Source organism: Xiphophorus maculatus, chromosome 12 (genome assembly GCF_002775205.1).
Source record: "Xiphophorus maculatus strain JP 163 A chromosome 12, X_maculatus-5.0-male, whole genome shotgun sequence".
NCBI classification, from domain to species: Eukaryota; Metazoa; Chordata; class Actinopteri; order Cyprinodontiformes; family Poeciliidae; genus Xiphophorus; species Xiphophorus maculatus.
Window position 1 is genome coordinate 27,112,358 of NC_036454.1, and position 22,524 is coordinate 27,134,881.

At 41.1% G+C, this 22,524-nt stretch overlaps 1 protein-coding gene across 3 annotated transcripts in view; it reads right to left on the reverse strand.

The window, feature by feature from the left end:
* Window positions 1–1,018: 1,018 nt before the first annotated feature.
* The window catches only part of msi1 (musashi RNA binding protein 1), a 28,930-nt gene continuing 7,424 nt past the window's right edge, over window positions 1,019–22,524 (reverse strand). Inside the window, exons 5-15 of one of the 3 annotated variants that reach the window (XM_023343689.1) lie at window positions 18,754–18,795; window positions 16,488–16,580; window positions 13,580–13,628; window positions 12,998–13,080; window positions 12,788–12,905; window positions 10,958–11,038; window positions 7,854–7,910; window positions 7,458–7,517; window positions 5,728–5,882; window positions 3,608–3,653; window positions 1,019–3,500 (exon numbers count right to left, since the gene is read on the reverse strand). In XM_023343689.1, coding sequence (XP_023199457.1) covers window positions 3,612–3,653; window positions 5,728–5,882; window positions 7,458–7,517; window positions 7,854–7,910; window positions 10,958–11,038; window positions 12,788–12,905; window positions 12,998–13,080; window positions 13,580–13,628; window positions 16,488–16,580; window positions 18,754–18,795 — 780 coding nt within the window. In that variant the 3' untranslated portion in view covers window positions 1,019–3,500; window positions 3,608–3,611. Of the gene's footprint in view, window positions 3,506–3,607; window positions 3,654–5,727; window positions 5,883–7,457; window positions 7,518–7,853; window positions 7,911–10,957; window positions 11,039–12,787; window positions 12,906–12,997; window positions 13,081–13,579; window positions 13,629–16,487; window positions 16,581–18,753; window positions 18,796–22,524 lie in introns of all 3 variants that reach the window. The other 2 variants (XM_023343688.1, XM_023343690.1) reach the window with 2 other exon arrangements.

Below are 22,524 nucleotides of genomic sequence, written 5' to 3' on the forward strand. Positions count from 1 at the left end.
CTCTGTATTTTTTCACTCTTTATTTTGGCTACCATTACAAACATGAATATGTTTTATTGGGACTTAATGTGATAGATGAAGTTGTGTGCATGGAGGAAGATGAAAACAAAAACTGAAAAGTGTGAACGTCTGCTGCTTCATCTGGACCAGAAAAACTTCTTCCACGTTTACTGCGTCCCGCTTGGCTGCCGTCTTTCCATAAAAGCCAGTTTTGTGCACAGCTAACAATTGTCACATTCACCTGAGCTGAGGATATATTCCACTGTGAAATAACATTTAACAAATCATACTCTGAAATACACTGCCTATAAAAATTGTGCACCCCCTCGGCCCGTTTTCACCTTTGTATTGCTCTTACATCTATGTAGTCACAATATGTTAACTACTTTTGTCTTTGTGTAGTTTTCACTTTGACATTAAGTTTATTTTTTGTCAAAAAGCCAAATTTTGTTAATAACTAATTTTTAAAAGTAATAAAACAGCAAAATGTCAAGAGTAATTTGTTTATATAGGTATTGGAAAGTAGAATGAGCCAGAAATAACTTCAGTCCCTCTGATTTTTTGTCTTACTCAAAAAGAAAATAATCAATCTAAAAATGTTCGAATGGAGCTTTTTTTCATAAATCAGCAACCCAAATCGGCCAATGAATATCAGTGATGAGCTTCAGCCCAGTGACTTTCTGAGATTCTGAATTCTGCGTTTTAGCCACATTCATCAAGTACATAAGAAATAAATGAATGTACATACATGGAAAGGATGTAGAAAGAAAAGATAAAGAGTAAACTAGACACCAAGGTGGAATGTTTTAAAATAATTTATTAGGAATATTAAAAAGTTCTTTTCCCCCCCCCCAAAAGGAATAAAATGACAGGGGGAAAAAAAATCAGAAAGTTACAGTGTTGACAAGAAAGTTTTTTTTTTTTTTTTCAATGGAACATTTAAAATTTCCGCAGCAGGTACAGCGAGCGTATCGAAATGTAAAACCTGGTTATTTTGTAGATCAAGAGTGCTCTTTTTTTTTTTTCTTCAGCTAACATTTAAAGGAAAACGTAAGTTTATGGTGAACGGCCAGTGCAGCGTCCTAGTAGCTCTCGTTTTGGTCTACAGACAAAAAAGAAAAAGAAAAGAAGAAAAGATGTCACGTTGCTACGGACTGAGACCTCCAGTGGATATGCAGTGCTGGAAGGTGCGGACGGCGCGGTTTACTATCCGCACCCTGATATAGATGTTAATGTACTACTAATAATAAAAAAACAACAAACAAAACAGAAAATCAGATTAATATTTCACATTTTGCAAATGCCCCCCAAGAAATACAGCACATGGCACACTGGAGACCAATGTGTATCAAACCACATGACACATTCACATGAAAATCACGGAGCGGTCCCCGACTCACGACAGCTCCTGCATGCAAAGTCCTTAATTTTCCTTCACAAAACAAATTATTGGATATTAAAAATCAGGTAAAACATGATAACATAAGAAAACGGCACGTTTCCTGACAGAGGAGTGTTTTCACACCCTCACCTCCCAAAAGCGGAAGGTGTTGTTCCAGACTCAGGCTCTTTTCCTGCTGAACTCAAAGTAAAAGCGTCTCATCTCCAAGGAAGTTGTCGTCGACCTGACACACAATTTTTACAAATGTCTGGAGAGAAACGCCGTGCAGTGGCTGGTCTCACGTTGACAGACGAACTGAAATGTTCTTGACCTCCAGGCGGGCATAAAACACGTAACAGGTAAGATTCCCCCCCACACACACACTTTCTCCAAAAGCCTCCAACCTCCCGGACACTAAAGTCGGCAGAGCCCTGCTACCTGGAAATTAGTCGTATTTACAATATTTTACAAAATATTACAGTTCCTGAAGGCTAAAGAGAGTACAGATGTAGCCATGTTTTTGGCAACCCAGGTAAAAAATATGTAGAAATCCTTAAAATAAATTCATCTGTTGTGGCAGAAAAATATTCTCACGCTGAAGAACAGAGAAAAATCCAAAAACAAAGAATGTTTTGAATGAAACTGACGGAAACATACGTAATTACTTCTAAATCTGAAAATGCCATTTAATAAATGTATCAGAAACATTTTGAATGAATATTAATTAAAAAAAAAAAAAAAGAAAAGTTGATCAGTGCTTTTTTTTGTTTTTGTAAATATTTTGTGACAGAGTTTTGTTCCTCTATGCCACTCTTCAAAATGGGAAAGACAAAAGATAAAGTACACTCGGAGTAGGGCGGATGTGTGGCGACACGAGTCAGGAAAAAGAGATAAGAAAATGTTTAAACAGGAATTGTTGTTTAAGACTAAAATTCAGAGCATCTTGGCATCACCAAGTCTCCATAGCAACCACTAGACCAGGGGTCGGCGACCTTTAAAATCAACCTAAGAGCCATTTCTGCCCTCAGTCCAGCTGAATACATCGGGTTTAGATATTACCTGACCTTATTTAATAAACACATTTGGCAGCTTATGATAAATATCTACTAAAGAAAATTTGTAGTAATTCCTAAAGAGAAACCATTTAATTCCTGTTTTTTAGTTTTAATATAAAGAAAAACATCAAACTTTGTCAAAAAGAGAATGGCTACATTTTCTTACATGGAATGTTGATATTTTGCAGTTTCCAGCTCAACAATACGAAAAATGAATCTAAATGAAAATAAGTACGAACTTCAGTCATTCTGTTGAGGGAATCAAATGTAATTATTCCATGAAAAGAAAATGAAAACTCGCTAAAACCTGCATTTGTTTACATATATTTTTTAAAACTTCAGTTGTTTCTTTACCCTGAACTAGACGCTGTCGACATGCGTCCTGCTTGTTTGGTCGATGCCCTTTTTATTCCCCACCCAACAAATAGACGTACTCAAATTACAAGTTGGATTTTTCTACATTCTTCAGTGTGAGATGATACCACCGCAATAAAAGATGACTATAATTTAAAGCTTTTTAAATACTTTCACTGGGGCCCAATAAGTCTGTCGGCGCTGTTCGACGGTAATTAGTGTAACAACTCATGGTTAAAACCTACCAAGATATACAATTCCTGGCGTTATTTCAAAAATTAGTATTACGTGTTGACATTCAGTGTAAAATAGAGAAATGTAAAATCATTTTACAGCTTCAAAACAAGCAGGTTGGAGACCTAACTAGCCTTCTCTCAGAGAGATCACTGTTTGGAGAGGACAAATAGCTAAATAAAATACAGCTAAAACATAAAAACAGCATGACAAAAACAACAACAAAAATACAGCATTCGAATGTGTTGCTATAATATGTAGTGATAAGTTTCTTTTTTTTCTTTAGTTTGCTTCATTTGCAAAAAAGGTGGAGTTTAGTGAGGTGTCAGTAAGGTGGGCAGGATGCGGCTGACACCAGGCGAGGCGGGGCGAATGTCCGGCCGCCCGAACGCAGCAGAGGAGACGCGGACTGGACAGAGACGGACCAGATCAGCTCCGACGTAGCTTCAACTCCGTCCAGCTGTCAGTCTACGGCTCTGCACTGACACACAAAGCAGCCGGATTACTCACAGGTCGGCCGAACCGCAGCCGTGTAATGTGCTGCGCCTCGAGAGGCGGAAGCCAGCGCGGCGGACCGACTCACACTCTCAGTGATAGCCGTTCGTGAAGGCGGTGGCAATCAGAGGGCCCTGTGGGAGCAAGCAGGCCAGGTTAGAGTTTGCTGTTAGACAAAATGCGCACTTTGATTTTAATCTCTTCTAATGTGTCAGATTATTAAAACAGCTGCTGCACCGGAACAAAAGACAACCCGCGCTCTTTGGTTGAAGAGGTGGTGGTGTTAAACAGAAAACCAGGGGTGCACCGATTGCAGCTGTCAGGCCGATCACCAATCTCTAAAAAGCCTCACCTGCCGATTGAGATTCTGGCAAATTTATTTGTCTGAAATATTGTAGATATAGCAACAAAGTTGGTAAATTGGCAACTGTAGGGTGACAGTTGTTAACCATGCATATAGTAGAGCTGGACGATGTGACTGAGAAACATATCACGATGTAAGGGTTTCATATCAGTCAATATCGATGATTATTGGTTAATATTTGTTTTAAATATCTAAAAGGCTGCCAGACCATTATTTATTTTTAGGTAATTTTGAGGGGCAGTAACAAAATCTTAAACTGCTGCTGCGCAAGTTACTCTACAAGCTGTTGCTAGGTAACCAAAGAGTGACTTAGCCGATACCACCAAGCTTGCTTAGTTAGCCACGAGAGGTTGAGCGGCTAAAGTTTTTCCCCCCGGCCAGCACATTAGTCAACAGCTATGCTAAGAGAAAAGTTCTGGAGTAGTTTAAAACGGGTTAGGTTATCAAACAATATCCTAAGCCAGTGGTTCCCAAAGAGTGGGGGGTGCCCCCTGGGGGGGCGCAGTGCCATTGCAGGGGTGGGGGGAGTGGGGACCAGTATGGATGAATGAAAAAAAAACAACAAAAAAAAACAGATACACAAAACTGTTTCACTGTAAAGATGGTTTGTAGTTTTGTTGCAACCTGAAGTGTGAAATAAACCTCAATGGAGTTTGACAACAAAATATGTGTTTAGGTTAATGTCTGGTTGATTTTGTTTTCTTTTTGGGGGGGTAGGGGGTATTGTAATCCATACGGGGGCCCAGAAAATCTTTGGGAACCATTGTTCTAAGCTAACTCGCAGAGCAAAATGAAAAAGGTTTGGCACAACTGCAAGCCTGCCAAGATATGGACATCCATCCAAGAACTGCATCAATCAGAGAAGCGGCTAAAAGGCCCACGGTGATCCTGGAACAGCTGGAGAGGTCCATGTGGAATGGTCCACTCCAAGTCCAGACTCTGGGTTACCACAGTTTTCTGATACTCTAAATTCAACCCGATTTGAGTTTGAGCTATTTTTGCAATGAAGAATTGGCAAAAAGTTTGGGTATGCAAAGCTGGTCAAGACATACCCTGAAAGACTGGCAGAGAAAGGTGGAGAGGAGACGCATGTTTTCACTTTTGTTTCTTTTTGAATTGAAAACCGTATGCTACTTCCTTCCACTTCGCCTTCACACACCACTTTCCATTGGTCTGTCAAGTAAGATCCCAATAAAATACACTGATGTTGGAGATTTTGCTGTAATAAAAAATACAAAACATTTCACAGGACATGAATGCGCTGCAGGGGCTTCTATTTCTGTCGAGCCTTTTCCAAAACGCACCTATCTATTTTTATGGCAGAACTTAGCAACCAGTGCTTCTGTAATTTCAGTCCATTCGCCAGCAAACAATTTGCTCGGCAGCAGTCGACCCGTTTGGTCTGTCGAGCGAAGCAGCACCCTGCAGGGCTGAAAAGTGATGCAACCTCAGAGCCAAGGACTATGGCTTCTCAAAAAAAGGCCACTTGAATCTGTCTCACCACACCCTTCCAACAATAGCAGTGGACAAGTCCGACCGATTACACGTTTGAACTCATAATAGGCAATTAAAAAAAAAAAATTAAATGTCCACAAGTCATGCATTTGGATAGATATTTTTTAACTTTTTAGCATAACTGTGTCCAATTATTGTGGCTTTAGTTTGGTATTTAATGGTTTTGGGTTGGACGTGTTAAACAGGTCACAACAATGATGTCGCACCGTGAAACAAAGAAACTGTAAACGGTGTGGATTTTCGGAAGTTTACCAAGTTATGTTTGGTACCTCTGAGCCACTTTCACAGCATGCTGAGCAGAAATTGACCAGTGAGTCGTGGTAACTCACCCCCAAACTGTGGCTGAAGCCGGTGCTCGGGGCCGGGCTCGCAGCGCTGAGGTAGCTGCTGACAGCCGACTCCTGGCTGGCCGTCCCGTAGAGGTCGGCCATCGGACCCGGGCTGCTCGTTCCTAAAAATCCTGCGGTGCGAGAAGGGGTGGAACCTGGAAGGGAAAGAAAGCAGCTTCACTGACGGACGATCCGCTGATCACTGCAATCGTCGTTCAATGTTAAAAAAACGGAAAGAGTGAAATAAATGCTCTGCCGTCTTAACCAGAGCTGAGCGAGAGTTCTGACGAGAGACGGTTGTTCAGATGAGGAGAATTTATAACTCAGTGCCTTGAAAATGTTATTACAGCCCTTGAACCTACTTCACATAAATTCGTATTCAGCCTCTCTAGCAGGAAATCCAGTTTAGCTATTTGACTCCACCCTATTATTTTGCTCTTTGTTCTTTACAGATAAGGTCAAGCTCAATCAGACAGGACGGAGAGCATCTGAGAACATCAATTTTTATGCATTTTGTATTGGGTGGAAGTCTGGACTTTGACTAGGCCATTGTCACCGTTTTTAAGTCTTTTGCAGCATCTGCCAGGTTTTCTTTCATGACTGTAATGCATTTAGCGCCACCTATCTTCCCATCAACACTGATCAGTTTTACTTTTCCTGCTGTAGAAAAGCATCACCACAGCATGACGCTGGCATCACCGTGTTTAGCTGAGGGGTTGCTTGTTCAGGTGGATGTAAAGTGCTGGCTTTCTGCCACTGAAAGGTTAGAAGTTAAATTTTGGTCTCATCCTACCTGAGCACCTTCTCCCACATGTTTCACACACAGGTGGAGTGTGTTTAGCAATTTATTAATTAAAGTTAATCAATAACTTGCATATGCACGATTGCTTTTCTAATATCTCTCTACAAAAGACTGAACGACTAACGTTTTCTGTGTGGGGTTTTGTTCTCAATTGGCCACTTTTTCGAAGAGCAATTTTGTTCAGAAACCTCAGTACCCATTTTATTTGGTGTTTTGTTTATTTATTTTATCCCTCCATCTATTTTCTAACACCCTTGTCCCTAGTGGGGTCGGGAGGTGCTGGTGCCTCTCCAGCTAACGTTCCGGGCGAGAGGCGGGTTCACCCTGGACAGGTCGCCAGTCTGTCGCAGGGCAGGATAAACCACCATACACACACTCACACCTAGGGAGAATTTAGAGAGACCAATTAACCTGACAGTCATGGTTTTGGACTGTGGGCGGAAGCCGGAGTTTATTTATTTTAGATATTTAAAATGTCTCCCAGTTTCAATGTCAAATATTCAATAGAAATTAAAGTTTATTGGTCTTTAAGAGGGTGCACTTGCATTGTTATGCCATAACTATTATATTATTTGAAAATAGTCTCAAAACAGTAACATTATCATTACCTCTGGTACAATTTATCATCCACAAAATGTGTCATCCTGACAGGCCATTGCAGTGGTTTGTGCTTAGGGGGCCACTGGGTACAAATGAACACTACGCCTTGAAAGTTTCTACTTGCACAAACTTTTGAAAACCTTGAATCTTTTTTTCCCACTTCATAATTAAGCACAACTTAGCATTGGTCTATCGCATAAAACCTCCATAAAACACGCTGAAGTTTATTGCTGTAACATGAAAGAATGTGAAAAATTTCAATGGGTGTAAAGTCTTTTACAAGGCACTTTATTTGGACTTCTGTGTTCTAGGAAATACAATGTTGTACCTCTAACGACTGCCGCTGCCGCCGCCGCCGCCATTGGTCCGTACGCTGTGAGAGGAATGGCTGAAAAGGCAGAGGTGGGAAAAAAAAAAAAACAACAACAAGAAAATCAAGGTTATACATCCCTGGTTCTGAAGAACCTGACGTGCAACTGCAGCATTGCCCACGGATCTCACTCCAGTGACCACAACATGTCATTTAGTCACACAATACATCATTTTAGCAGAGAACAATGGAGGCCATCTCGGTAACTGTCACCAATCCTGCCTTCAGATGGAAACCGAGGAGGATCGACAAACACAAACATGCAAACCAGAAGTGATGAGGTGATGTGCCGACATGTGGAGTAGCAGACTGAGAAGATGCTGCTTGTAAAGTCCAGAGGAGGGACTGACTGACCTGTGAGCTCAGGGGGGTGGGGTGAAGTCAGAAGGGGAGTCCTCTCTAAGTGGAACTCTAAAACAGAAACATCAGAGTGCTGTTGAGACACACACCGTCAACAACACGCCAGCAAGGACAACACACACACACACGTACGCACGTTAAAGGCGAGGGAGAAGCCTCGGAGGTGAGGAGCTGAATAAACAGGACGTCAGGAACAAACGCACAAAGCAACTGAAGGACAGAACTGAACCCCCCCCCAAAAATGAAAATAAAATTTCTCCCAGTAATTATTCTGAAACGGCAGGTAATAAAATAAGTGTCACAAACGCCGTCACCCAAACTAGCGACTCCAATCGGAGTGAGTGATTTCATATTTAAAAAGCAAGAGTTCTAATTTTCTTTGGTGGAAATCTAATTTTTAGGGTTATTTCCCAGATGATCAGCACACATTCTACTGTAACACAAAGCCACGCCGTCTTGAACACACACACACACACACACACACACACACACACACACACACACACACACACACACACACACACACGCCCACACACACACACACACACTCACGCACACACAGATCCACAGAGCTAAGCAACGCCACTCCCTGATATTTACAAGCAGCCATTTACACTCACAGTGTTTCATCTGTGGAGACATGTTTGTATTTGTGACAGTGCGTCTGCTGCCGGTTGCGATATGAAGAATTTAAAATGTGATCACGCAGCGCTAACACCTGGGATGAGGTGTGAAAAAACATTCAACTTGCTCTTACTGAATCACATGCAGAAGGTATAGCAATTATTAGGAGTGCACCGATTGCAGTTTTCCAGCCGATCAATCACCAATCTTCTAAAAGCCTGGAACGCCGATTCCGAATTTGATCGATTACATTTTTCCTGAAAAGTTGCTAAATGTAGCAACAGTGGGATGACTATTGTTAACCGCGTAGAAGTGACCCAGTGGTAAACCCTTTCTCACAGCAGAGCACAATGGGGCTGATTTTACAATCTTTGCGTAGATGGATAGGAGTCAGATGTCAGCCGATCTCTCAAAATGAAGGAAATCGCGACCGATTTCTCAACCGGCCGACTTATCGGAGCACCCCTAGAAAGTATTTTCCGAAAAGCTGATTTTTTTTTCTTAGCATCTGGTATTAAGGACTAAGAATTCCCTCATGTATGATTTTAAAAGCTAATCACACTGTGTGTGTAAATAAAACATGATCCTATAGCAGGGCTCTGCAGCCTGCAGCTCCAGAGCCAAGAGTCTCTTTGGACCTCCTTCAATCGCTCTTTAAAAGTTAAAAATGATAAATATCTAGCTAATGTTTTGGTTTTTGATGTAGATACTAGCAAGTGCTGGTTTTAGTAGTTTTTCAACTTTTTTAATGAAATAAGTGCATTACACTACAACAGAATGACACTCAAGGCATCGAGTGTCATTCAAAATAAAGATATTTTTTATATCTATTTTTCTTATCACGAGGTTGATAAGACCTCTTATATACTTTTATTTTTACATAGTTATATCAACATCAAATGCATCCATCCTCTTTTTGCAAAGAGTTTCACATTTTAATTTGTTTTAAAATCCAAAAATAGGAAACTAAATTGTGGCGCTTTAAGAATAACAACAAATTTCCTGCAGCAGTGAATGTTTATCACAAATGAAAGCTGTCTTTTTGCGACTAAAGACGAGTTTTATTTAGTTGGAATGAGGGCAAAAAAAATTGCCCTTTTGATTGTTAAGATTGCAGACTCCTGTCCTAAAGTCATGTTGTAGTAATAATGCAGGATATATAAATATACAGACACTCTGGGAGCAATGTTAGCAAAACAAAATGTGTTTGTGTTGTCTTACACTTATAAATCAGGACTATAGTTGCTCTACTGCTGGAAATAAGCTACACCTTAGTGATGCACTGAGAAATCAGCTGGTGGCTGGGATCGGGTGATTTTCCGCTAGATTGATCCTGAGCAGATGTTTTTCTGATCAGTGAACGCCCCGGGCTAACAGGTCAACAACGTTATTCATGCTACTGAGAGAAGAAGAGTCAAATTATCCAAATGCACAAAGATATATGAACAAAAACCATATTTTTCCATGACCTATTTGCGGTTTATTCTGGCTGTGACAGAGTGAGTTTACGATTTAAGGCAGATAACAGGAAGGCTGAACATATTACAACCAGTTTGCTGTTCATCCTTTGAGCTGTGTGGTCGCTGATCACGTCAAAAATATCGGAAGCCTTTTTGAAATTAAGTAACAATCTGCAGCCTTTACAACACACACAGCTATTAACATAAGATGCTAATTCCAGTTTAACGTGTCAGATCTGTAATCATTTGGTTTGTATTTTAATAAAACAGATTTACAGCAACTGCTCTGTGACACACACACACCCACACACACACACAGCTTTACTAACATGAATAATTAATGACTGCCAACAGCAGCAAGGCCACAAGAACTGTTTTAAATGCAGTTCTTGTATGTTATAGTTTTTAAAGAGGTCAAATAATTAAAAAACGTGAAAATCACCACTAATCTGATCAGTGCCTCTCTATACATTTGTCTGTTTTAAACAACTGCTGAAACAGACAAAATATGACAATTTTCACTGGATTCTTTTAAATGACAACAATTTTTACTGATTACCTAGGAAACATAATGAAGCCACAGCCTGGTGTCTGGTAGCATTAACTAAATGATGTCTCTCACGTTCACATATTCAGTAAAGTGAATCTAGTTGCTTGACATTTCTTCCCTTCTTTCACTTTTGTCCAAATGACTGCACATCTCCTTTGTAGTGGTAAACACTGGGAAATGTTACGCCTTTGTTCTGCACCAGGTGTTTATATTGTCATTATATATACAATGAATCACAATAATCTGAGTTTTTGAGCAGCAAATTACATAATAATTTACATATACACAGCAACGTAGCAGCTATCTTACTGTTATTTCTCTTTTAGATTTTACATAAACCAATTTTCTGAGTACTGTTTTTTTTTTTGGCTTGGATTCTCCAAACTATGCACCGCTGTTTCTTTGATTTATTTTATTTCTGAGTTATTACGAGATGGAAACGTGTGTGAGCGTGCTGTGATTACCAGGGAACTGATAGGTGTATCCAGGAGTGATGCCCGCGTAGCTCCGGCTGGTGTAAGTGGCAGTCTGGAAGCCGGGATAACCTGCAGGGCGCAGAAAAACCAGCGTAAATATCCGGATCCCTCCACAAAACAATGAAACGCACCGGAAACATTAGCACTGGCGTTAAAGACTCAGAGGACGCATTGACTCAACGCTGACGCCTTCATGAGTCTGTGGATGTAATTCCACTCTTGTGCTCCGGATTTCTTTACAAGAACTGGAACGGCGAGCTCACCGGTTTAGGCTTCGGTTTCACTCTCAGCTGAACTCACAAAGCGGAGATTTTCACTGGAGGCAACCTGAACTCAACGCCTTGGCTACAAGAAACACCAGTAGGCACAAGAAGGTGTTATTTATTTTTCTCCAAACTGTGACTAAGCGTAACTTCTTTTAATGTTCACTTGCTAATTAATGAATGAGCTGAAAGACAGAAAGCACTTCTTAGTCTGAACAGCAGGTGGTGGCATTGGCATGGTAACTTAAGTTTCTGGTGCTGTACTATAAAAGAGGAAAATTCTAAGATTAGAAAAGAATATTTGAATGAAGACGTGACAAAAAGTCTTAAAGAGCATCAGCAACAATAGAGAGGTTTTAGGGAAAATTCCTTCAGTCTGACGCTTAAGTTGAACTAAAAGTCAATCGGAGCTCTTAATAAGTGGCATTTCAACATGAAAAAAGTGAAAAGCAGGTGACATGACAGCAACATATACAAGTGGAGGGGAAAAAAATATAGCTTTTGACATTTATTTTTAGAAAAGTACTGCAAGCACATGTAGATACTTTCCTGGTGTTTAGTTGCCCCGTTTCTAATTTTCTTAAGCTTCTGACAAGTTTTATTTCAGGATCGTCCTGTATTTACCACCATTTAGCTTCCTCTTCCACTCTGACTAGCTGCCATCGCCCTACTGAAGAAAAAAATCCCCACAGCATCATGCTGCCACTACCGTGTTGTACTGCAGCGACAGTGTGTTCAAAGCGATAAGCAGTTAGTTTCCTGCCACTGTAACAATTCCCACATGTTTTGTTGAAACACATTTTGAAAATCATTAGATCACCTTCGTGCTAGCTTGGGACTTTCCACAATGGCTCTTTGGCTAAAAACGATACTAACTAACGTTTTTAAATACAGATATATTAGTATATGCAAGTTTAAGTAGATTTTTTTCCATTTAGCAGACTCCTACAATTGGAGTGACACTAAAATTCCCAGTTATATCCTTTATATGTTTTTTTCTTGTCATTTGGTTGGAAACTATGTGCTTTTTAAAACGATTTTTTACATAGATTTATCAATATCCAATAGAAGAAACTGTGTCCATCCTCTTTTTGAAAAGATTTTCAAGTTTTAGTTTCTCTTCAAATTTAAAAACAGAAACAAAATTGTTGTTCTTTAAAAATGACAGCAAATATTTATAAAAAATAAAAGTGGAGGGTTTTTCTAAACTTCATTTTAACATTTGTAGCTCTAAGCTAGTTTTATTTAGCAGGACTCCGGATTGTTACGTTTCTATTCCATAGAAGTTCAAACAAATTACCCTGGAGATGATTGCTGCTGTGGCTAATTTCAAGGAAAGTGAATACTTATACAGCAAGGTTGTGTTACTTTTATTTCTTTTCCACTGGTGGGCACAATTAAATGTAGTGCACACAGCTACAAGCTGCTGAAGGCAGCGGCGGACATCATCGCTCAGCTCCCGCAGAGACGTCATGTGACCTTTAAGGCCGCGGAAACGGTCAGCCTCACGTGAGCCGCCACCACGTCTTTCCTGTCCCGATCGATAGCAACTCACCCAGCATACCGATTCCTAGCATGAAGGCGTCCATCCCGTAGGGCATCACCCGAGAGCGCCCCCTGGCCGAGCCGGTGGGAGACATCACCTCCTTGGGCTGAGCTTTCTTACACTCCACCTGTTTTGTTGGGGATGGATGGGGGCAGAGGGGGGCGCAGGATTTAATCGGCGCCGCTCGTTTCTCTGACCGCCGCGGGGCGAGCCGCTCACCATTTTGTTGTTGATCTCGTGGAAGTGGATCTCGCAGACCTTCTCGACCACATCCTCGTTCTCGAATGTCACGAATCCGAACCCTGACGAGAGGAGGAACAAGAACTTGTAAAAACACACTCTCACAGACACACTAGGCCTCGCTAGTACAGTAGCGAGGCCTCCTGTACAGTAGGAGAGCTAATAGCTTGCAGTAATTAGCGCTGTAATAGCCGCTTAACACATTGGCCCCCCTCCCCCACTTTCAATGCTGCTATTTTGCACTCATCCTTGACCCCCATCTCCCCCCCTTCCTGAGCCAGAAGGACTGGGCAAAGCTGGTAGGTTGTCATAATCGATCAATCCCAGGGTGGGGAGGAGGTGCTTAAGGAGGCTTTATCCTGATCCCGATTAACAGACTGGCTAATTAGACTAGCCCCGTTTGTCTCCTCCAGCTCAGCCCACAGGAAGGAGACACTTGTGGGGGGAGGGAGGGGGATCAATAGCCACCCAGGAAGGGCTTGGAGGAAGAGCGGTAAATATGGAGAGCAAGAAAGGAGCACAGGAGAAACGAGCGAGCGGATAAGGTCGGCCTCGTCTCACCTCTGTGCCTGTTTGTGGTCTTGTCGAACATGAGCATGGCGTCGTCGACCTGGGTGGGAGACAAACAACACAGGGTTTTTTTAGCGAGGCTCTCCGTCCTGCCACGCGGCATATTGCCTGACCTCAGCCCTTCTCAAGTTCTGCAGGGAGGCTCAGCAACAGATGGACAGAGAGGAGGAAGACGGGTGGGGGGAGGAGGAGAAGAAACAGGTTACAAAGTGGTGGTCCGGGGTGGGAGGGAAAAGACGGGAAAATATGTTCCCAACAGTTCCCAAAACGTATGGTTAAAAAGTTGGAAGTGGCGTCGTGAAGGCCCCCCCCACAAGTGCCTCTCTTCTCCCTGCTAAAGTTTTAGATCTCCATAGAAACTGTAACAACAAGGTCCTGTAGAGAAGAACTGAATAAAAACAAAATCCCCTTCAACCAACATCAAATATGCTTTTATGAATGTCGGGAGAGAGCCAGAGAGACGATGAGGGCCGCAGAGAGAGAGAGAGAGAATCGATGCAAACAAGTAGCCAGTCACAGACAGAAAGGTGAATCCGGCAGGTGGAGACTCGATGAGAGCAGAGAGAGCTGATAGCAAGAGGAATGGCAACAGGTGGAGATACGGTGAAAGAGAGTACAGAGAGTCCTGTAAGAGGGAGAAAGATTGGGTCAAAGAGGGAAAAAAAGAGTGAAGAGACAAAGGCAGAGGGAGAACAAAGAGGCCTGCAGGCTTTGTTTGTTGGCACAGTCAGCCAAAAGTCCTCCTCCTCTTCTCCCTTTGACCTCTCCCTTCGGCCCGGCCTCCCTTTATGGAGCAAAGACACAGGTGTCTATTCAATACACACACACCCCTGCACACACACAGAATCTTATGTCAGAGTTGACCCAATCTTTCTGCTGACAGGTCTATGCTTCATGCTGGACGCAGAGGTACTTGTAAACATTTGGTAAATTCATTTGCGCTCCTGCTCTATATTAAGTTTACTGGATAAGTTCCCCCAGAATAATCTGTCACAGTCACATAAGAGTGTTAGTGATAGGACACTGTGTATGTGTGCGCGAACCCCTGAGGACATTTTGCCCACAGAAAGGTCAGAGGTGAGTGAAGAGTGTGGTTGTGAAAGGGGACCTTTCAAGCAGCCTCTCAAGTCAGTGTTTGCCTCCATCCTGATGGTTGCTCATTACATCCAGGTCCTCCTGTTTCGTCTGGTTTTGATTCAGCGGGGAGAAAAATCATCAGAATTTGGAGCAATCAAAACTGGCCCAGAGAGTGCTGACTAATGCACACTTGCTGCTTAATAGGGAGAGATAACGTAGCTAGAATAAATCCAAGCCTAACAAGGTTTCTCCTGTCTCCTGTGAAGTAAGAACTTGAGCTGAGGCCTCACACAAATCCCCCTGAAGGACGTAAACAACAACATTAAAAAGCCGCAAATAGAGTCGATTCCACCTCCCCGGCTATACTTTTTATTCTTCAAATGGCGTACGGCCAAACAATATTCCCTCTCATCCCCTTTTCTTTTTTCCCTCCCCACCTCTCATCTTCCCTGCCCATCCCTCTCCGCGCTCCTTTGTCCTCACCAGGACGGGACACAAAAGGTCCAGTGAGGCAGTCTAATCAGGAACTTCCATGGATGGCTGCAGCCCACATTTCACCGGCCATCCCTCGATATCCCTCTCGGCGAAAATTCATCTCGATGTTATGATTGAGGAGGGAGCGGCGAGGAGCTTGAGGCCGTATAGCTTCTGGCAGGGAAAATAAGGTGGCGCAACAAGCCGTGCTGCCTAAAAGCGGCCCCTGCGTCTAGGCGTTTAAAAAGTTTGGATGACTTTTTCAGTCAGGTTTAGTAGCGTATCATCAGCGTGGAAGAGTATCCCATCACCATCGACTAATCTGTTGATGGTCATGCTCGATGTAGGAGGGAGAACGATTAGGAAAGTGGCGTCCCGTACGCAGATAACTTCTGAACAAACTAGCAAAATACTTGCATTGCTTTGTTTAGAGGTATAATAGCCCTAGCTGCACCCCCCACCCCCGAACCCCACCAACACACAGTCGCCCCATCTTTGCCCCAGTTCCCTCTCCTACGCCTCTCCAAAGTAAGGCCCTCCCTCCCCGGAGCCTTTGTGAGTCCATCATCCATTCTCTGCCTTGCACAGTTGAACTGAATTTCGATGTGAAGTTCAGAAAAAGTTCAACTAAAACCCAGATTTCCAAAAGCATAAATTTGGAATCTTAAGAGAAGTTTGTTGAGGTCAATTCAACTTGGTTTTTTTTTGTTTTTTATATATATATACATATAAATATAAATATGTTAAAAGCCCACCCCTAACTCAGCCAGCGGACTGATCCTAACACCCACCTCATCCCTTCTCCTTCAGAACAAAAAGCCCCTTACCCACAGAATTACTTGGGGACAATGGGCGAGCCAGGTCACCACGGTAACGGGCCAGAAGGGGGTTGTGGGTAGTAGCAGCTGTTACATCAGATTAATTCAGATTCTGATAATCCCCCCACTTCTTCTTCACCATCACCACACGCTCTGTACAAAACTTTCCAAGCCCCCCCGTCCCCGTCCAACTCCCTCTGCTGTTGCCTCTTTCAGCCCCCTAACCCCCCGCCTACCCCTACATTTGCCCGTCGCCTCATTATTTCTTCCTTTCCCCATCCTTTCGCGCCCTCCTCGTACTCGCAGTAACTCTTTCCTCTCCAGGCACCTGCTTGATTCGAAGTGAAGTTTTTCTCAGAGCAAACTGCCAAATTGCTGTGATGTGCTTCGACTTTCTAAGCTGTTGATTTGTTTCTGTGCTGATGCCACAGAGAAACACTTGGAAAATGTTTGGGGGTTTTTTTTCCTGGTATTTGAAACAACTATGGCTTTCAAGACCTAAAAAGAAAAATTAAATAAATGTCCTTCACCTTGCCAAACTGATCAAAGTATTGCTTCACGTCTTCGATGGTTGTGTTCACTGACAGGCCGCCCACAAAGATCTTCTTGGTTCGAGTCACCAGCTGAAGAGAAAAAGAACAACAAATCACAAGTTAGGATTGTTAAGAGTACATGGATTTCTACATAAATTTACATATTTCATTTTGAGATTGCATATTCTTCCATACATCTGGTAGTTCCTCTAACATTAAAGCTGCAGGATGGAACTTTTGCAAAAATATGTTTTGTCCCATATTTCTAAAAATTGTCACCATGTCAAGACAGAATGATACGAGACATTTGAGTAGAAACTTGACAAGACTTTCACAGCTGTCAGCTTTTTTAATAGAGTTATTCTGCGTCTTCAAACCAAGTCCTAATTAAGACTCAACACCAGCTCTTGAAAGTATATTTTTTAATCTTTAATAATAAAAACAGTAGCAGTTGTAAAATTTTGGTTGCTGGCATTTAAACTAGACCTAGTTTTAAAAACTAATGGTGCTGTTGCTGTCTCAAGAACCCCAGTTTTTTTGCACTTTTTTGATTTGAGTGTGCACATAGCCTGTTGCATATTATCACAAAATATCAATGGTTAATATATTAAACTCAAATTGTGATAAAAATCTAAAAAAGTGAACTCATTGATGTAAAATTGTTCTACAATCGATGCGCAGTGTTTTTAGAAGAAAAAAATATATGTTTTATAAATAGAATAGAATAGGAAAACTCAAAACTTTTTCCACATTTGGGTTTAAAACATTTTTATGAAGACTTCCAAAATTATAAACTTTTCCAGACAGCATAGGAACGCTTTATAAGAATGTTTTATTGGACTCTGCTGGACTTGGATATTTTGGTAGTCTGTAAAACATGTGGCGTTCCTTCTATGTCCACGGATCTTCAAAACAGACTAAAACAAAAGAGAAAGTTTGTTTATCCAATTTAAACTTATGGGTAGACCAAAGAGTTCTATATTCTTTTATAAAAGACTGACTAAACAAGCCAACAATTCAGAATATGTAATAGAGAAATTTTTATTTGATAGAAAAAACAACAACATTTTAACAAGACAGAGACCAAAGATGTGACAAACACTGCAGCAATAACTTTGAAAGTGTCATTCTTCTTTTTTGAGTTGTTTTACGTGTAATGCACCAACCTACACTCCCATGTTGGACTGGACATTAGCAGGTCCGTTTTTGGCTGATTTTTTAATCTGGAATGTTTTGATTTAAAGCCCAAAAATTGTTGCACATTTGATGAGTAAAATCCGGGTGACATAAAGTGGAAACGCGCTCGTTGAGCTGGGTCAGTGGGTCTGTTAGCTATAGAGACAGAGCAGTCTGCCACTCAGTGGCACCTTCTGTTGGATAGTTTAATGAAAGATGAGTTTTATGTACACAAAACAACTTTTGGATGATTGTTGCAGGAATACTAACCGAACAGAGCACTCTATATACCCGACACTCTACAGAGGACGAAAAAGGAGTTTCTCCTTCAGCAGAAACAGGAAGGCTAACTGCAGTACAGGAAGTTACATTATATTTAACTTTCAACCTCCATCTGTCAATCCGTGTATAGGATCTGGAAATGTTGGCAGCCTGTTGAAACACTCACGCAAAGTAGAAATAATTATATGCTAGAAAATACTCTGTTGCGTTTAGCAATGCTAATTGTGCTAACAGGGCTAGTTGCTGACCAACATTGTAATAGTTTTAAAAAATGTTCACCTCAAATGTTCTTGACTTGATAACAATGTTACTGAACATTTTTATTGCTGGATGTAGTGACTTTCCACCATTGTATACATTAATAAAACCACAGAGTGGACAACAAAAATGTTTAATTTTAACTGTTGTTTTGAAAAATTCCAGTTTACTTTATAGTTCACTTATAACTAAAGTTGAGCTGTTATTCCATTTCTGTTTCCATCATTGTAAACCCCAAAAACAGTCAAAGAATAACCAAAAAGATTACGCCTGACACAGTTTCGGCTCGACTACGAGTTACAAAATTATGAGTTACGATTAAGAAAAAAATTGTTGCCGTGAACAGAACACAGCTGACAAAAGATTACAGACGAGCATTTAAAACAGGAGTTGAGAAGGTTTTTGTTCAGATAAACTGTTGTGCGAAGGCAGCGGTGCTCATGTTGGTCAGATTATGCCGCATTAGCTCTGGTAAGACACTTGAAGTACTCAACACACGCTAACCTGCTGGAAACTATTCGCAACAGGAGGAGACATTTCAACTCACCTTGGGCTGAGCTCTCCGAGGGAACGCCACCTTTGGATCGATCTATCGGAGAAGATACAGAAAAACAGGGAATTGCTTAACCATGGCCCACAATACAGAATCCTCTGGCATCAGAACGCCGCATTCCCGTCTTTATAAACAATTCTACATAAAATTGTAATCCATCTTATCCCTTTTGCTTTAATTTCTGATTTGTCTTTGGTCAAAAGCACCTGATTTTTTGGACTCATCATGCGCTCCATTAAAAATTACGCCATGAGTGGATCTTGATTTACAGCATTTAAGATCATTTTAACAAATTAAGTTGTTGGGAATATTATTTGAAATATGTCTGTGACACACTGCCTGGTTAATTCTGAGTTCTTAGCTCAAGAACAAAGCAAACGATTGAAGCAAGAAGCATTTTCTCGACATATTAAAGAGAGTAACTCCTCCTGTCAAAGTAATACTTTCTGACACATGAATAAAAACAATTAAGAAACGTGTGTGTGGTTAATGCCCCTTTGAAACACATTATTAATGATTGAAAACATGTAAATAGTGCAAATCTCTTCTTAATTTGAAGTGATTACAGATCTGTAGTAATTTGTGATTTTTTTTTTGTCTTTAATCTTTTCTCCCTCTATCATCAGAAAATGCACCATAACATCAAAAAATTAGCCCAGAGTTTATTTTAGGGCTTATGAAAGACTTTTTTTAATGCAAGCTTGGAAGCAGCTCAATTCAAACTTGACTGCTTAAATTATTGTGAAAATTATAAAATGCTTGAAATAAAGTTTTTCTTGATAAATTCCTGGAGTGTGTTTCTATTATTTTTATTTATTTGATAAATAAATCAAATCGGACGGTGAAACCTATCTGAGATTGTTTGCTTCATTAAGCCTACACATGTTAATTTCCCCTTTAAATATTCATAATTTTGGAGAATTTGTGCACACATGTGGGCGCTCAGGTGGATTGCTGGGAATGTCGGCCTCTCTCATCGCCACCGTGTGACATGTGATCTCATGGAATCTCACACGGGCGCCACAAACACAAACGCGCCTCACCTCCTCGGCGAGGAGGGCCCAAAGCGTGTCAGAGGGAGGGGGCTGGGAGGAGAAGACGGGAGCTGCCAATCACGCCACGCTGACAGTAGAGCAACGAAGTTTTGGGGTTTGTTCGATTTTTCGCAACAACAACATTATTATTGATTATTCTGCTCATTTTCAGGTGATCCAGATCCTCCTCTGTCTTGTAGTTCCTACTCATTACTCCCAGAACAGTGGACAATTAAAGCTGCAGTATGTAACTTTTATAAAAATGCATATTTTTTTACATATTTGTTCAAATTGTCAACATGTCGTGAGAGTATAGTATGGGATAGGTAATCGGTGAAAGAACCGAGCTCCTCTGGCTTCTCCCAATCCTAAATACAGAAATACACAGCTCAGACAGAAACAACCAATCACAGCCAGAAGGAGGGTCTTAACGCTGTCAATCATGCTTAGCCCTTGCAGCCTGCTACGCTACAATTTCTCCCCGTCAGCAGAGCCTGTCGTGAATGCTAAGACCAGTTAGCATGGCCACCAATGATGGCAGATAAAACAGTTTTCCTGTAACAGTGAGTTAGTTGTTTATCCTCCTTTAACAGAGAGCGTACACGAGTTTGATTGACAGCGCTAAGATCTTCCTCCTGGCTTTGATTGGTTGTTTCTGACCAAGAGCGGCACATTTCTTCAGACGGCATTAGTAGAACTGGGAAGAGATTATCTGTCTCATATTATACTATCACAACAAAGGGACATTTTTAGCATATATATAAATATACAGTACAGACCAAAAGTTTGGACACACTTTCTCATTGAATTCAATGAGAAGGTGGCTTCTCATTGAATTCTCCCCTGTGGCTTCTCATTGAATTCTCATTGAATTCAATGAGAAGGTGTGTCCAAACTTTTGGTCTGTACTGTATATATATAGATATAAAATAAAAGTTGCATAATTTTTATGTCACTTATCTAAACATTTCAATCTTAAAGTCACAACAAGCAGCAGAGAGGCCCACTGATTGGAGAGAAAACCACACCATGCCTTGAAGATGCAATCACAGACAGTCTGTAAAACTGAAATTTGAGACCTCTATATTAGTCTATGCTGGTCTAATAGAGCTAGAGAACAACTAGACTACGCCACACTGTACTGCTGTTACACTAACAGACGGTACAGTACAGTGCTATGATTAGTCCTTAACCATGAAGAGGGTAGAGTTGAACTACAACAGACTGCTAGAGCCTCTATGGTAAACCGCATGCGTTTACCAGAGTGAGGGGCATCGGTGATGCTTCTAACCAGAGCTGACGACACCGCGAGTTGTCAAACAAACAAAACAAAAGATTTTCTCTTTTCTTACTTTTGTTCTAGACAGCAGAGTGAAAACCACTAGATGCTAATTACTTTAGGATCAGATGCAGAGTCTACTGTTTAGTCTCTATTGGTGTCTAAACTAGTCTGATAGTCACCTCCGGTCACCAACCCTTCCCGATGTCCAACACTCCTGTGCGCACACACACACACACACACACACAAACAGAAGTCAAACAGGTGGCAGCGCACAACACATCCGAGGGCTGGGGATAATGGTGGACATGAAACAGATACAATAAACTCCTGAAGGATATCGGTTTGTTGTGTAGAGAAAAAAAAAAGACATGATTGTCTGCATATCTGTCTTCTTAGAGCCGCATTTAACCCTTATCATCGTCTGCATTTGTACTTACCAACAATGTTTACATGCAAACAATTAACATCAACTTGCTTTAGTTGTTTGTGAAAATATGTTTTCATGTATTTGTTAAAGCTGCCACTATGTCCTGATGGTATTATATGAAAATTACTGAGGTAACCTTGTTTCCTCCCTGTTTTCCTACTGCCATCTGCAGAAATACACCACTCGGTCAGAAACAACCAATCAGAGCCAGGAGGAGGCTATTAGCATTGTCAATCAGTTCGTAAATGTGCTGCTCACACCCTCGCCCTTGCTCTTTGCTATGCTAGAGCTCCTTCCCTACACCAGAGCCCAGTGTGAATGCTAAGGCTGGTTAGCATGGCCACGAATGACGGCGGATAAACAGCTCCAATGAACTGGCAATTGTGAGCAGCACGTACATGAGCGTGATTGACAGCACAAAGATTTGTCCTTAGTGCTCTGAGTGGTTCTTTCTGACTGGGTGTGGTGTATTTATGCAGATTGCAGAGGGACCACAGAGCGGAGGAGCTTGAATTTTTTCATTAATCCTCTGTATCGTGTGACACTATCACAACATTCACTGTTTTAACAAATATGTAAAAAACATTTTTACAAAAGATAGCTGCTGCAGCTTTAAGAAAAATAAACAAAATATATTCAACTTCTTGAATACTTGAATGTTCCCACAATTTATCATCTGTCGCCAAACGTTTGTGCATTTTATTGGGATTATATATGACACATAAATAATCACTGAATAAAATAAAAACATGTTGAATGCATTGATATTCTTTTATGCCGATTCAACTACAAAAAAAATTAATTGCCTTCAGAAGTCACATAATTATGAAGCAGAATCCATCAGTGAGTGAGTTAATCTGAGTAATAATATTAAATATGGCTTTTCTGTGAAGCCCTTCAAGGCTTGTTGGAGAACATTAGAGAACAAAAAAGCATCAAGAAGACCAAGGAACCCAGCAGAAGGTTATGGATGAGCTTAAAGCAAGATTTTGGTCAAAGACCAAAACAGAATTTTCTTTGGG